This window comes from Mytilus californianus, unplaced genomic scaffold, assembly GCF_021869535.1.
Source record: "Mytilus californianus isolate M0D057914Y unplaced genomic scaffold, xbMytCali1.0.p SCAF_6, whole genome shotgun sequence".
NCBI lineage: Eukaryota > Metazoa > Mollusca > Bivalvia > Mytilida > Mytilidae > Mytilus > Mytilus californianus.
In genome coordinates this window covers 89290505-89305232 of record NW_026262712.1, presented here as the reverse complement: position 1 = coordinate 89305232, position 14728 = coordinate 89290505, and the positions used below count along the sequence as shown (strand labels likewise).

General features: G+C 32.2%; 1 protein-coding gene across 5 annotated transcripts in view; it reads right to left on the bottom strand.

Moving 5' to 3' along the window:
• LOC127706478 (mucolipin-3-like) overlaps positions 1-14728 on the bottom strand; it is a 70285-nt gene that overhangs the window by 20040 nt on the left and 35517 nt on the right. For 2 of the 5 annotated variants that reach the window (XM_052211132.1, XM_052211136.1), the window contains exons 1-2: positions 1023-1198; positions 640-812 (exon numbers count right to left, since the gene is read on the bottom strand). The exons of the other annotated variants lie outside the window; for them this stretch is intronic. In XM_052211132.1, coding sequence (XP_052067092.1) covers positions 640-812; positions 1023-1122 — 273 coding nt within the window. In that variant the 5' untranslated portion in view covers positions 1123-1198. Of the gene's footprint in view, positions 1-639; positions 813-1022; positions 1199-14728 lie in introns of those variants that run through there. 5 annotated transcript variants of the gene reach the window in all.

Below are 14728 nucleotides of genomic sequence, written 5' to 3'. Positions count from 1 at the left end.
AAACTGCCATTGCCATCAAATTCTGTAAAAAAAAACCAATATAAATGTACTTAGCATTTTAATACTAAAATATATGCAATTGATACATGTAGCAAACATATAGACAAAGGAAGTTTTTTGTCTTTCTTTTGTCCTGCATCACAAGAGATTGGTATAATTTGACGAAAAGAAAACGTAAATCTAATATCCAGTCATGAAGACCCTTTTGATAATAATACATAAAAAGTATAAATATAAACCGTTTTAACCTGTTGATAATATCCTTTTAACAATTCACTATGAAAAGCAGCTCATGAATCTCAAGGTCATAACATGTATTATAATTTTACGTTTAATGGTACATGTTTTCTATCAATAGTTAACACGAGTACATGTACTCAATTATTCAACGCTTGTCAGAAATCATTGAAATTATTTCTTAAATAAGAAGTTGATTACAAAATTATGAATTGAAATTTATTTGATGTAATATTTGAACGATTTAAAAAAAAAACAACTAATACAAGATATGTTTTTGAATATGTGTAATAAAAGAACATTACAGTACAAAATGTAACATGGCAATAAAAAATCAGCACATATGTAAAGAATCTATACTTAGTGAAATACATGTAATATGTATTTTAAAAACAAACTAACCTGATATGTGCAGAAAAACCATACCAAAGGTAGAAGAATGAGTTTTTCTGGTATCCTACCAAGACCACGATCCCTACATATCCGTGTGTATGGATCTTTGAAATGATTATCAAGTTTCTTTAGAAGTGCTTCATCACGTCTTCCTTCGCTAGCTGAATGGTGTTGGTCATGATCTGCACATAAAACTTTCTTAAATGTTTTTTGCAACTTAACTAGATAAATGAAATGAAATATTATGCTTTATTCTGAAATGAGACTCAAATTATTGCATGAAAATTGAGAAAAGATGTCAAAATGACGAAACAGGAGGAAGATCAATTACTTGATTTCATATTATATCTTACATGCAGCTAATGTTTTAAGTAACAATATCTCACATTTACCTTCCAAGTTTTGGTCCGCAGACGTCATTACAAAACCGACACGTCCACGTGCCTTTTGCACATCTCCATTGCCAGACGTGTCTGCTATAGGTGTTGCCATACTTATAATCAACTTTTTTTTGAATTTTTGATTATTCACCTGACGTTAATGTAACTTCACACCACATTTCCCGTATCAGTTTATTGCGGAAATTTTAAAAATAAAACCACATCCTGCATTTTTCTCTTGATAAAAATGTATTCAAATATGTACAATAAAAATTTACCAGACAGTACCTGGTGTCAAAAACAAACAGTTATATGTAGTCAATTAAAACAATATCAAAAGCTATTCAACAAAAGTTTAAATATGTTAATTCTATGACATATCAACTAGTATAGTTTAGAATTAATACAATATTTCCGCATGGACATCTGTTACTTAAATATCAGGATTGTCTAATATAAAATATTTTTCTAATAATAAATGTTCTTTTCTCAGATTTAAAAGATAAAAAAAATAAGAGATGTATATTTCTAACAATGTTTTAAAATAGTTTACTAAATTGAGTTTAGCTTGAGGATTCAACAATACGAAATTTCTTCTCTTATAGATACTTAATCTTGCTATATTTTAAAAAATTAAAACCGTTACTTTTCTTCAATAAACCCATTAGCATCGTTTGGTCAAAATCAAGCGTGTTTACAAAGGTATCATCAACGTTGCACATAAAATATATTGAAAAATCTTTCAGAAAATCAGTGAATTGTGACAGATTGGCACAATTGATAAACATATGTTCTAAATCTTCTCTAGATTGTTTACACACCGGACAAGTGTTTTTATAAGACATGTTACATTTCAAAACTTTAACTTTAGTAAACAAAGTTCTATGAAGTACTTGAAAATTCAGTTCTTTGCATTCACCTGGCAGGATATGTAAATTTGAAAAACATATAACACTTTGAAAGTTTTAATTCTGGATATTGTTCAATCCAATAAGATTCTGATACAGGAGAATTTTTCAACCATTTTTATTAAGAGATCATAAAATGTTCGAGTACTTTGTGGCATAGGAACTTGTCTATCTTAAACAGAAAAAGAATAACAATCTGCAGCTATTTCAAAATTCTTTGCAACTGGATTGACATGTTCATTGATAAAATGTACCCATTCAGGGGGCAATCTATAAAATTTGCAGACATCATCGTATTTCAGATCAGGATCTTTCTCAGATAAAATTTCATGGATTGCAATAAATTTCAAAAACCAGCAATTACTTCATACGTTAAATGTTTAACTTGTGTTATTCCTGCAAAAGTGAAAGGTTTATAATTTAATAATTTACCGTCACTTTTTATACTGGAGTTAAAAAATAATGGTATCTCATGAATATTGTTTTCATTAGCTTCAAAGGCAACATAAGTTTTCATTTACCTCAATGCAAGCAACATTTCTCGAACGAAAAAAAGGATGTTTTGAATAAGAAGACTGTATCAAATCGCAAAGTAAAATTTCTTTTCCAAGATTCATGTTTTCTATTTTCGAAAAGAAGTTTGTACAAATATTTTTCCACAGAGCAGAGTAATTCGAATTTTATAGTCTTCTAATAAAGGCAAACATTTTAAGCATTATGTCTGGAAACTGTAAACCACCTTTAGATTTTTCTGAAATAATTGTTTCATAAGCCACGTGGTGAGTTTTAAAATTCCATAAAAAATCAACACATATTGTCTTAATTTGTAAATAGTACTTAGAAGGAATAGTTTGCATTGTAAGTGTTTACCATAATTTTGACACCAGTAGAGATGATATTACAGCAAATATACCATGAAGTTAAAGATATCTCTGTTTCCATAAATTTAAAACAGTGGTTATGCAGTTAATTTTTTTTCTCCCAGTTAAAGATATTGCATTTTTCTTGAGATTTTCCGACCCAAACTCCTAAAACCTCTATTACATTCTCACATATCTTAATACCTAATTGCTCAATGTCATTTTGTAGCAAATTACCATTTCCTAAAATAAGAATTTTAGATTTTTCTTTATTGATTTTTGCACCTGAAGCACGACTATAAATTTTAAGAATATCAAAAACAATAAAAATTGACTTCTTATTTGCTAAGGAAAAGGTTGTGTCATCTGCATGCTGAAAAATAGTTGAATAAATATTTGTGCAAGGTATTTTTATACCAGGAATTTCCGTGTTTTGTAAAATTGCTCGTCCTAATGTGTCTGAAACAATTGTGTATAGAATAGAACTTACAGGACATTGTCTTATTCCGTTATTAAAGCTAATATATGGGGTCAAATGTCCATTACACTTAACAGAACTTCTAACATTCGTGTAGAAAATTGTTATCCATCTTCTCAATCTTTCTCCAAAACCAAATTTTTCTAAAACACTAAATAAAAAATCATGACTAACTCTATCAAAGGCCTTTTCTTGGTCCGTTTTAAAATATAAGCTTCTAAATCTTCTTCGTCTTTTAAATCAATAACGTTAATTATAATGCATACAGTGTCTGATTTATGTATTACATATGATCTTTGTCAATGTAAATTTCAGTCTATTGGCCATAATTCGGGCTAAAATCTTGTAATCAACATTAGCTAATGTGATTGGTCTGTAAGATTTATATCGTTTTTGTCGCCTTTCTTTTTAAAGATCAAATTTATTACGCTATGCCTCATTGACCGTGACTAGTGACCTTCAATGTCAATGTAGTTAAAAATGTGAAAAAATATATCCTTAAATATCAACATTTATATGAACAACTCTACCATAAAAATTTTGAACTTCCTTTGAATTTTCTACAGTATTTTTACGTATCATAATAGCTACACCACCTGAATTGTGTTTATCGTTTTTATTACAATAAAAATATCCCCATTCCAAATGGTATTACATCTTTTAATTCTATCTGTTAAAAAATCATCCCAGTGAGTTTCTTGTAAGAAAATTATATCATACGGTCTGTCGTTAAACAATCGAAAAACACAGTCACGCTTTTGCTGGTCACGTAGACCATTACAATTGAAAGTGACAAAAAAAATCATGATCAAGCCAAACAAAAGAAATACATGTATTAACAATCTACTTTTCAGATCCATTTGTAGTTTGTGTTTGTTTTAAATGAGATTTATCATACGGAGTAGACATTCTATTTTTAGATGAAGCTTTCTTTTACCAATTTTTAACAGAATCATTTACTTCAGACTGAGAAGGGTCATTTTTACTCATATTTTTATCTGGGGGGTTAATTTCACCCACAGACAGAATATCACCAGACCCTTTTTTTCAATATTTAACGTTTCATCAAAATTGACCCCCAACAGGTAATTGTTCTTGTTCATTATTTATTTCAGTGACATTGTCAATTTCAATTAGTTCAACAGAGTGTTCACCAGAGTCGTCTTGTTCCATGTTTTCTGCATGTTCATCGGATTTGTCAATATTTTCGGTCATCTCTTCATGATCAGCATCCTTCGTTTCATTTTTGTTAGTTTCAATGTCCTTTTTCGTTTCATTGTTGGCAGTTTTAATGTCTTCATTTGTTTCATTTTTGTCAGTTTCAATATCTTCACCATCATTATCAAGCGTCAATGTATCCGTATCATCATCATCTTCATCAATCTGTGTGTGTGTATCATCATCTTCGTTCAATGTACTTTTTTCGTCTTGTGAACTACTTTTGGTATCTGGAGACCGCGCCTCCTCACGATTAAGGGTTTCGCTGTTATTTGTCCCCTAAAATGTTCGTTTTACACCAAAGTGTGGTTCCGCTTGCGATTTACGCTTTCCACTCTTGACACCATGGAACACAAAATGCGATTCTCGTTCACATGTACATTTACTTAAGACGAAGTTACACGATCTGCAAGCTGGGTGAGGACAGTTTTTGCGAAAATGACCTTGTTTATCACATGAGTAACAAGTAAATTCAGGACAGTCTTTGAACAGTGATCCGTCGAAAAACATTTTGAGCAAACCTTTTGTTGCCGATTGTGTATCACACGATAAAAAGCAAAGTCAGTGGCTGTGTGATAAAACTTCATAGTGTAAGGCATTGATGACATGTATGCGGGCAATTTGTTTCGAGTATTCGAGTTCCATCGGCAATATTTGTTTATTTATAACAATGTCTTTTGATATCAGATACAATTTCCACACAAATCTGTATGAATCTTTTACGGATTTCGTCATCAGTGACATAACAACTCAAATTCACAATTGAAAGAACTTTACAAGTTCTTGGCACTCGAAAGATTTCCCAGCGAACTCTACTCCATCTTTTAAACAATCAATATGGCGTCTTTCAATGTTATTTCATATGCGTTACCAGATTTTGGCACACATGCTGCAACACAATCATTTCCACCACTTTGAATTTCAATGCAATCAATAATTGATTCAGGTTTTACTGATTTATTATCTCCAACGTCAACTAAAACTGTCATTTCACGTATGAAATAAACATGTGGGGTCTTTGCCCTTGCAGGCTAAGAATTAGCCATAATAAAAGTCACTTTTTTTCAGATATAATCCAGATATAATCTGAAAAATAAACACGATAAACAATATGTTTTTACATTTTAGTGTCAATATCACTTACATAATAATTGGATGCAAATATATACGCTATATATGGTTCGGATTATCGCTGATAGAAAAACTCAACCTTCTCTCAGGATTACTAAACCGGAAGTTTATCCTGCATTTGATATGATTTTATACACATGTAAATATATGTGAACAAGAGAGATATAAATTTAAACTTTATGCTAGTGAAAATAACGTTAAATTGACTAGGAAAAAAGGGGGCTAGGACTTTATCCTAGCTTCGTTTGTTACATGATATTGCTTGCGTTTAATTCTAACCAACGTTTAACAAGACATTCAGATGTGAAACAGACAGAAGATACAAAAGATCAGTTAACAGAGCGAACTATAATCAGAATATGGAAAAAAAGAAAACATGAAAACATGCAATAGTCGAAGAATTATTATAATAAATAATAACGTTGCGTTGCACAATCATCACATAACAATGTACAGAGTGTTAACCAAGAATGCTTCAGATGCACCAATCAACTCCTTCTCAATAATTGACAGATGTCGTGTTACCAGTGCTACGATCCATTTATAGAGCATGATAAGTAATCGGTCATAATTTTTCAGCTGGAAAGTTAATATCCGTTTTTCAAAAATCCTTTTATATCGTCCAATTACTTTTGTTTTTATTCGTGCGGGTAAATTGTCCAACTCATAACATGTCTGATATACTCATTGTAATTTATAACTAAGACCAAGGCAGATTAAAAAAAAATGTTTAAATTGAAAAATAAATTATTTTTGAACCGTCATGGAAGCACTTCAAACTCCACTTCAGCTGTTGGTGAACTAAAAAGTCCTGAATGGATAGTGGTTAAGGCAAGCTGTCATACTCTCAACTTTATAATACTGTAAAGGAAGTCTCAAAACATGATTTGTATCGTCGTTGTGAAAAAAGGGAAATTCAAGGTGAATGAAAATGAGACAACAAACCAACGACAAAAGTATAAGTCTAACAAAGGTAAACATAGGACCTTCAACTGAAGACACATGTTATTAAAGCATGTTAAGTTCTAAAAAGCCCGTGTGCCAAAAAGGTTGTCAATGAGTTTAACAAAGACAATCACAGATCTGTCATCAGAACCAAATTTCCGAAATGACATTTGGGGATAACAAAATAATAACCACATACAAGGTTCTTAATTTGGAACAAGCACCGGTACATCAATTAAAAATAAGAGTTCAAGATATGAAGCAAGTTCTTTGTAATATCCTCATTTCAATTTTAAAGGAATGTGTTAGATAAACGTACGCTCGTTCGGTGAATAAATTAGCTCACTATGGATATTGCGTATAAATCTTGTAAACGACGAATGAAGAGGGAATTAAAATGTTGAACAACAAAGGACTAGATACTGTTGAAAGTTTTGCACAGCTGAACAAGTAACTATTGCTGTTACATGTTAATACGGGTCAAAAATGAAAAAAGTAACCGGATGTAATATTATCTAAGTTAAATTAATTCTAAGTTAAAAGGACGTAAACATTACCATTAACAAATTTAGGAGATCTCGGTTCGTTGAATATTAGTCAAAAATATAATGAAGGTCACCAATCTTGTTGTCTGGTTAAGTTGTAGTGAATTTTGCAGTACATTTGATTACAATTATTGTCCCTCGTGTAATATAATATTTACCAGTGACAAATTTCAATTCATAATCAGTATCGCACCACCTTGTACAAATGACTAGTAAAAGTTCGCAAGGAAAAATAAATCATATTTTTCAAAAATATATGGATAATGTTTACCTTTGTTTATATCATACCTATTTCACACCGATTTTTGTCTACCGTTATAATCATACCTTGCACGTGCACTGTTGTACTCACAATAAGAAGAAACCTCACTACTATTGTTACCACGTTTGCAATTTGTTATTTCTTAATACAGTTTTAACATTTGAATTACTAAATTAAAGTCATGGGTCCATCGCAACTCTCACATGAGAAAAGATGGCAAATTATTGGGATGAGAAATGCTGGTATGTCACTGAGACAGATTTCGATGCAGATAGGACATCGTCACACAACCATCAGTCGTCTTAGACGAAAGCATCACAAAACTCACAAATGCTCTTAAACACAAACAAAGGACGGTAGACGCCGAAAAATAGCTGCTCGAGAAGATGCTGCTTAAGGAAGACTGGTAAGAAGGTATCCGTTCGCAAACAGTATCCCTTTGTTTAAAAGTCAGTGGTTGCCCCGCCGTGCATTGTCGAGCAGAACACTGCGAAATTGTTTAAAAGAATTTGGATATCGATTCAGAAGACCAATTAAGAGAACGCGGCTTTCTAACAGACACAGGGCCACCCGTTAGGCATGGTGCCAAGCTTGTCGTCGCTGGAACTTGGCGTCATAGATAAAGTAAAATGGATTGACGAACGCCTCTTTTTGTTGCATGTTACAGATGGACGAGTTCGGGTATGGCGACAACCTAATACTGCTTATGCAGAAAAGAACATACTAGAGACAGTTTCATTCGGTGGAGGGTCGGAACTGGTATGGGAATGCGTGTCATATGACTGCAAGCTGAATATCATCACGGTAGTAGACTATGTTAACGTTCTAAGGTACGAGAGAGAAATCCTGCGCACATCCGTATCGCTCATTTCGACAAACATCCTCTGCAGACATTTATGGATGACAACCCCATACATCACCGTGCCTCTTGCAGTGATAGACCACTTACACCAAGAAACCATTACGACTATTCAATGGCCTGTCATGAGCCCAGAAATGAACCCTATTTAGCATATCTGGGACTGAATTGGTCGTCGCATACGTGAGAATTGAGAATATGCCAAATTCAACGTTTGATCAAAGGAACGAGAAGACGGGTACCATCGATAATTCGTGCGAATGGTGGTTACACTCGGTATTGGACATTATCATGTGTATTGTAACCGCAGACACATATTATCGCTTCCAACCACAATTAATTGTGCTATTCAACTTTTCTTCCTGGATGTATCCAAAGTTCAACATTGTCAATTTTAAGTACCAATGACCTGATGACAGCCTTTTTTGACAAAAAAACTTATTTATTTTTTTTCAACTTTTTATTTTATTAATGCAAAAAGTAAAATCACAAAAATACTGAACTCCGAGGAAAATTCAAAAAGGAAAGTCCCCAATCAAATGGCAAAATCAAAAGTTCAAACACATCAAACGAATGGATAACAACTGTCGTATTCCTGACTTGGTACAGGCATTTTCTTATGTGGTTTTATAGCTAGTTAAACCTCTCACCTGTATGACAGTCGCATCAAATTCCATTATATTGACAACGATGCGTGAACAAAACAAACAGACACAATAGGTAAAAATGTCAAAAATAGGGGTACAGCAGTCAACATTGTGTTATCATCTTAATCACTATAAAAACAAACAAATGTAACGAAGAAGCACAAAAAGGCATACATCAAATTTAACATCCTCATTTTGCTAATATATGCAAGCGGTCTTATCAGCAACAAAATGGAATAATTTATATACTTTTGGGCCATAAATAATAATATGTGGTATTATATTTTTGTTTGTTGGAAAAATCAGGGTGTTGAGATACTGTTTTCAAGGTGTATGGAAAGCACCCATCCATCTTGCATATTATTGCGTGGCTTTATAGAACGTAAACATTCAGACCAATGAAAAAGATATACGCTACAAACAAAAAAGACAAATGTACGGATGAAACATCGAACTATAGGATTTGAATATCCAGGTAAACACAATGAAGGAAGTGAAATTATGATTATTACCATTGTAAAATTGTTTCGTAATTGTAGGTTTTCAGTGCGTTACCATCGCTCTTTATCCTTAAGCTTTTTGATAATGTCTTTACATGTTAATCTGGATTTCTTATCAGGTTCATAAGCTTATTAGGTCAGTTTGGCTTTATCTGCTTGAGTGCTATAAAAATATCTTCCCTTGACATTTTTCAAAGGAAATGTCACGATTGTCAGACTATAAACGTGAGATTTAAGGCATTCAAATGTAATCGAAAAGTAGTAAAAATTATTGATGAATACATATGCTCCCGTCTGAATTTTGTCAGATATCATTTCTAAAGATGGTATTTGGTTTAGATGAAATTATTTTGGATGTTCTATATAAAGTACTTATTTGTACAAATTAAACGTTTGTCATCTGTATGAAATTTTATCAGAAAGAAAATATACCGCTGCAATGCAAAAGACCGTATTATATATTTTATTCTCATAAAGTAACAAATTGTGCTCATTCTTGAAGGCAATATCTATCCATCTTCAATATTTCAACTGAATTTCAACGAAAAAATGTGAGACAATAAGAGGTATCGATCTTTTTTTTTACTTTATATGACTATTTCTATGCTATTGACGTGCAATTTGGTTTATAGATTAAGTAAAATAGAATGAATTGGTACTTCAACTACATATTAAACTTATTTTCCTGAGTACGCATCTGCTTCTTCTGGAATAACATTCAACATGTGCGTTCGAAAACCACAATTTAGAAGAAAGCTAAAAGTATTATAAGTATGACAAAACAAAAAAGTACCCTACCAAACAAGAATCGTATCTAAACAGACTCGTACCTAAATAGAAAAGTCATCATCATAACCGACAAAGTTATTGTGAACCCAATTTCTATTAGTACAAGATAAACTTCAAATTTCAGTTATTTAATGTGTTTTTTATTACAATAACTACGTTGCTATCATCAATTAAGTTAACTGCGCACTTGCAGCTCACATGAACCGGAAAAAACAAAACAACAAAAAACCTCCCATAGACAACCCGAACCCTATGTATTGCATGCGTGCCCTTCACTTTGATCACTTTTCGATTCCTTATGCAGCATACAGTACATGCAAATGCGCCGGAAAATTTATTCTAGAATTGTGGAAATCGACATAACAAAATTTTGTAGTTTTTAAGTTATTATTGTAAGGAAATACAGTAATTAAGCTCATCATAGATACCTGGCTTAAAACTTTGTACGCCAGACGCGTGTTTCGTCTACAAATGACAATCAAGTGACGTTCGAAAAAAAAGTTTAAAAGACCAAATCAAGTATGAAGTTGAAAAGGATTGAAGACCCTAAATTCCGACGGTTAATAATGTCTTCAGTTTCTCTGAGCGTGTCAGTTACTAGGAATCCAGACAGATATTTCCTTTTAAGAGAAGAGGTTCACAGACTTCTACAGAGAGGTGCTATGGAAGTGGTGAATCATTCTCTGACTCCATGTTTCTTTTCTCGTATAGACCTCTACTTCCTGAATCTGCATCTAATAGATTCTGATAGTTAAGCTTGGTATCTATGATGACTTTTTTTACTGTACTACCTTACAATACTAATAATATTTAAATTGCAAAATTTTGTTACTAGTATGTCAATTTCCACAACTCTAGAATCAATTTTCCAATGGATTTTTGACTCTCTACACTACAGTCCTTCAACTCTTAGCAAACAATATTTTTCTGTTTTAATCAAATGGCCCTTCGAAAATCTGATTGCAATTATTGATAAACATGATTTAGCTAGATATACCTAATGGAACTGTGCTGACATGATTAAAACTGTCAGTTTCTCTATGTCAAGATATACGTACTTTTCGGCAATAAAAACTGAATGGTTGTAAGTATACCTCTCAATAAAGTATGAACCCTTTTATAGCAGAATTTATCATTTATCATTATGAATTATAGTTTATGGTCAAACTAAGGTAAAGAGTAGTTAACCGATGTTTAAATCGATTAAATCGATTAAAAAGACTAGTCAGGGTAACAAACAAAACTGAGGGAATCGAATGAACTCCAAAAGAAGCGATACCTGTGGATCAACCGGGTAAGTGTCTCCTGCTATGGATGCCTCACCCGCCATGCGAATCCACACCACACTCTTGGTTTCAAATTGCACCAATACATTGATAGTAATCAATTTAGCACTTCCTTTGTATTTTCTTTCCTTAATATAAATGTATGACTCAAACGTAACTGAAGGTAAATACCTGTTATGAATTCAAATTCAACGGAGTGTATTTGTCTTTCCAATCGTTCATATTTTGTTTAGGGAAAACGGTAGTATTAATTCTGCCATAGGCGACAATACTAACATTTTTTAAATTTACCACTTTTTATAATAAAACCCTGGACAAAAAAGTTATGTGTAGCATTAGTACTTTATTATTCTGTTTTAGAAATTGAAGTCAAATGGTACCATGACCATCTTCCATGCCCACCGTCATTTTACATCAAAATATGAAAATTTGGAAGTCTTTTCAAATAATTCTGAAGAAAATATTTAAATGGGTTTCAAAATTTATATTGTAAATATACACACTGCAGTTATTTATAGATAAAAAAAATATATTGTACCCTTACATCCAATCACAGCGCTCCTAAGTTGACATCCTTCACCTGCCTTGGGTACACAAAAGGCCAACCTAAAGCCGGGAAAATGTATAACTACTTTTTTTCATTTAAGTTTTTTGCCACTAATTGATGTATCTTGAAAAAATAGGCGGATGAAAAAGTGAGTGGTAACTGTGTTATAAAGACATTAACGAATTTCACCAACAAAACTCAGATTTATAAATTATTTCACGAGTTACTCCTTTCATGGAATGCACTATTTTTAATAAAATGATTTACAATGGTTTTTGAAAACTAATCGCTGAAACGAAAAAAAGTAAGTCTGGATTTAACAAACAATAAAGCATATTGGTAAATTTTCATAATGTCATTGAAGCATTTTTACCTTTTTCAGTTTATTTCTGTTAACCCAATTTCATTTTCTGCTATGTAATGTATATAGAACAAGTGCAATGTAAACTTGTCTGTAAGACAGTGTTCATTTTTCCTTGACCTCGTTTTATGGATAAATGATCAACATTAACTTTTTCTGGTTTTGTCCGTTTCGCCGGATACTATAAGCAATAGGTCAACTATATTCGATGTTGGTCCAAGGACACAGTTATCGTCCTTTGGTTTTCGTTGTCTACAAATATAGTCCCTAGTGTGAACAGTGTATAACTTGCATTTTTTTTTTATACACTTTCCCAATTTATTTCTTGATATTTTATGCATGAAATATTAAGTAAGGGGATGAAATTACATGTTAAAAAAATTTGGGTGCTGAATCTTTATGTTAAGTAGTGATTTGGTCCAGTTAAAAAAGGTCAAAAATTAGAATGTCTGAAGCTGTCAAACTGAATTTTAGCCCCCCTTAACACAGAATTGTCAATATTTTGAGTTAGAGCTGGTAGAAGTTTCTATAATTTTGATATTATTTGTATCAATAGTAGTACACTACACTGTAAAAATCTTTTTGAGATAGAGCAGGTGCGATTTTTTTAATTTGAATTTATTGTCTAAAATAAATGCACTACGAAATAACTGTGTTCTCGGCCCTAAGAGATGAATTCCGTAAATGTAAATTCTGTACTTTTGCAACTTTCCTGAATGGTTTGCTGTTTTCAATTTGTCAAACTCAATAAAAGTAAAGGATTTACATCTTTGTTTGACAGAAATTCTGTTAAAATGTCCCATTTTGCCATTATACGGCTAAAATAAGCATTTTAAAGCAGTTTTCATTTTATGCCTAAGAGCCATGCTGACTTTCTATCGTCTTATTATCTTATTGTATTTATTGTCTAAAAGAAATGCACTACGAAATAACTGTGTTCTCGGGCCTGTTGTAAGGTGTACATGGCCGTCTGGAAGGGTTCATCTGACCTTGGTTTCCTTCAAATTGTTCATTGATCAACGTAAAGTTTTTATGGTTATATACTTTTCTATGATACTATAAGCAATGTTTTAAATATTGTTAGTGCATGTAATGATTAAAAGGTGAGCATGTCAGTGTGTCAGGGTTCATCTTACCTGGCCTCATTTGCATGGTGCATTCGTCAACTTTACGTTTTTGTGGTTAGGCCCGTTTCTCATATACTATAATTAACAGGTTAACTTTATTTGGTCTTTGAACTCATTTTACGGTCAAATCAATCGTTAGGTTTTTGTGGAAAAATTGATCTTAATTGATCAATATAAAATACGATCATGATCAACAAATCAGGCGAGATATATCAGCATCTGCATTATTGTTTCAGTTATGCGATCATCAAATAAATGTTTAGAAAGAAAGAAAATTAAGAGTTCACAAAACACTAAAAAGAAACCTACAAAATGGTATACCATGCTACCAAGTAAATATTGGTTGAGCATTTATTTGGCTTGTAAAACTAAAGGCTCTGAAGAGCCTGTGTCGCATCTTCAACAATGGACAGTCTGCAACATGGTGGACAAGGATAGAATTTTTAACAAAAATCTTTATTTGTTGATCTTGTATTGCTGATCTTTCTGTTTACAGTTTCTCTTTATCTTCTTTAGTTTTTGCCCATAACACATAAAAAGGGTAAAAAGAATCATCATTAAAGGGTAATCATTACTATGAAGAGTAATAACGATTTCGACAAAATTTGATTTGTTTGTAGATCTGGTCTTGCTAATCATTTTTGGTATTTAAAGTGTTTACTTATCTTTCATAATTTTCAAGATAATAGGTAAAAACGCAAAAATATGGTAAAACTGCTATTAAAGAGCAAGAACTCCAATAAGGAGTTTGCTGCCGATTTCGGCCATATTGACTTAATTGTAGATCTTGTCTCCCTGATCATTTGTGCTTTTTAAAGTTACTCTCTATTTATTATAATTTTCAAAATAATAGGCAAAAATTAAAAAAAATGGTAAATTTCATTATTTAAGGGCAATAACTAATATAAGAAGTCATCTGACAGTTTTGATGTCAACAGACAGTAGGTAGATCTCAACCTTTTGAACTTTTTCGTTCTGTCAAAATTTCTCTATCTATAGCGGTTTTCAAGAAAGGACAAAACTTGAATTTACCCCTATGTTCTATTATAGTCATGTCGGCCAAGTTGATTGGCAGGCAGGGCCAGGGCCTTTGGGCCAGGTGAGTTAAAACGAAATGAACAACACCAGTTTATTAAAAATTTTCCTTAATTCCTTCAAAGATACAAATATTTGGCTAGGAAGTTTGTCTGTAGCTTGTAGAATTCTTATTAACATATAACATCCTAAATTTTACGGTGATATTGTTTAACGAGCC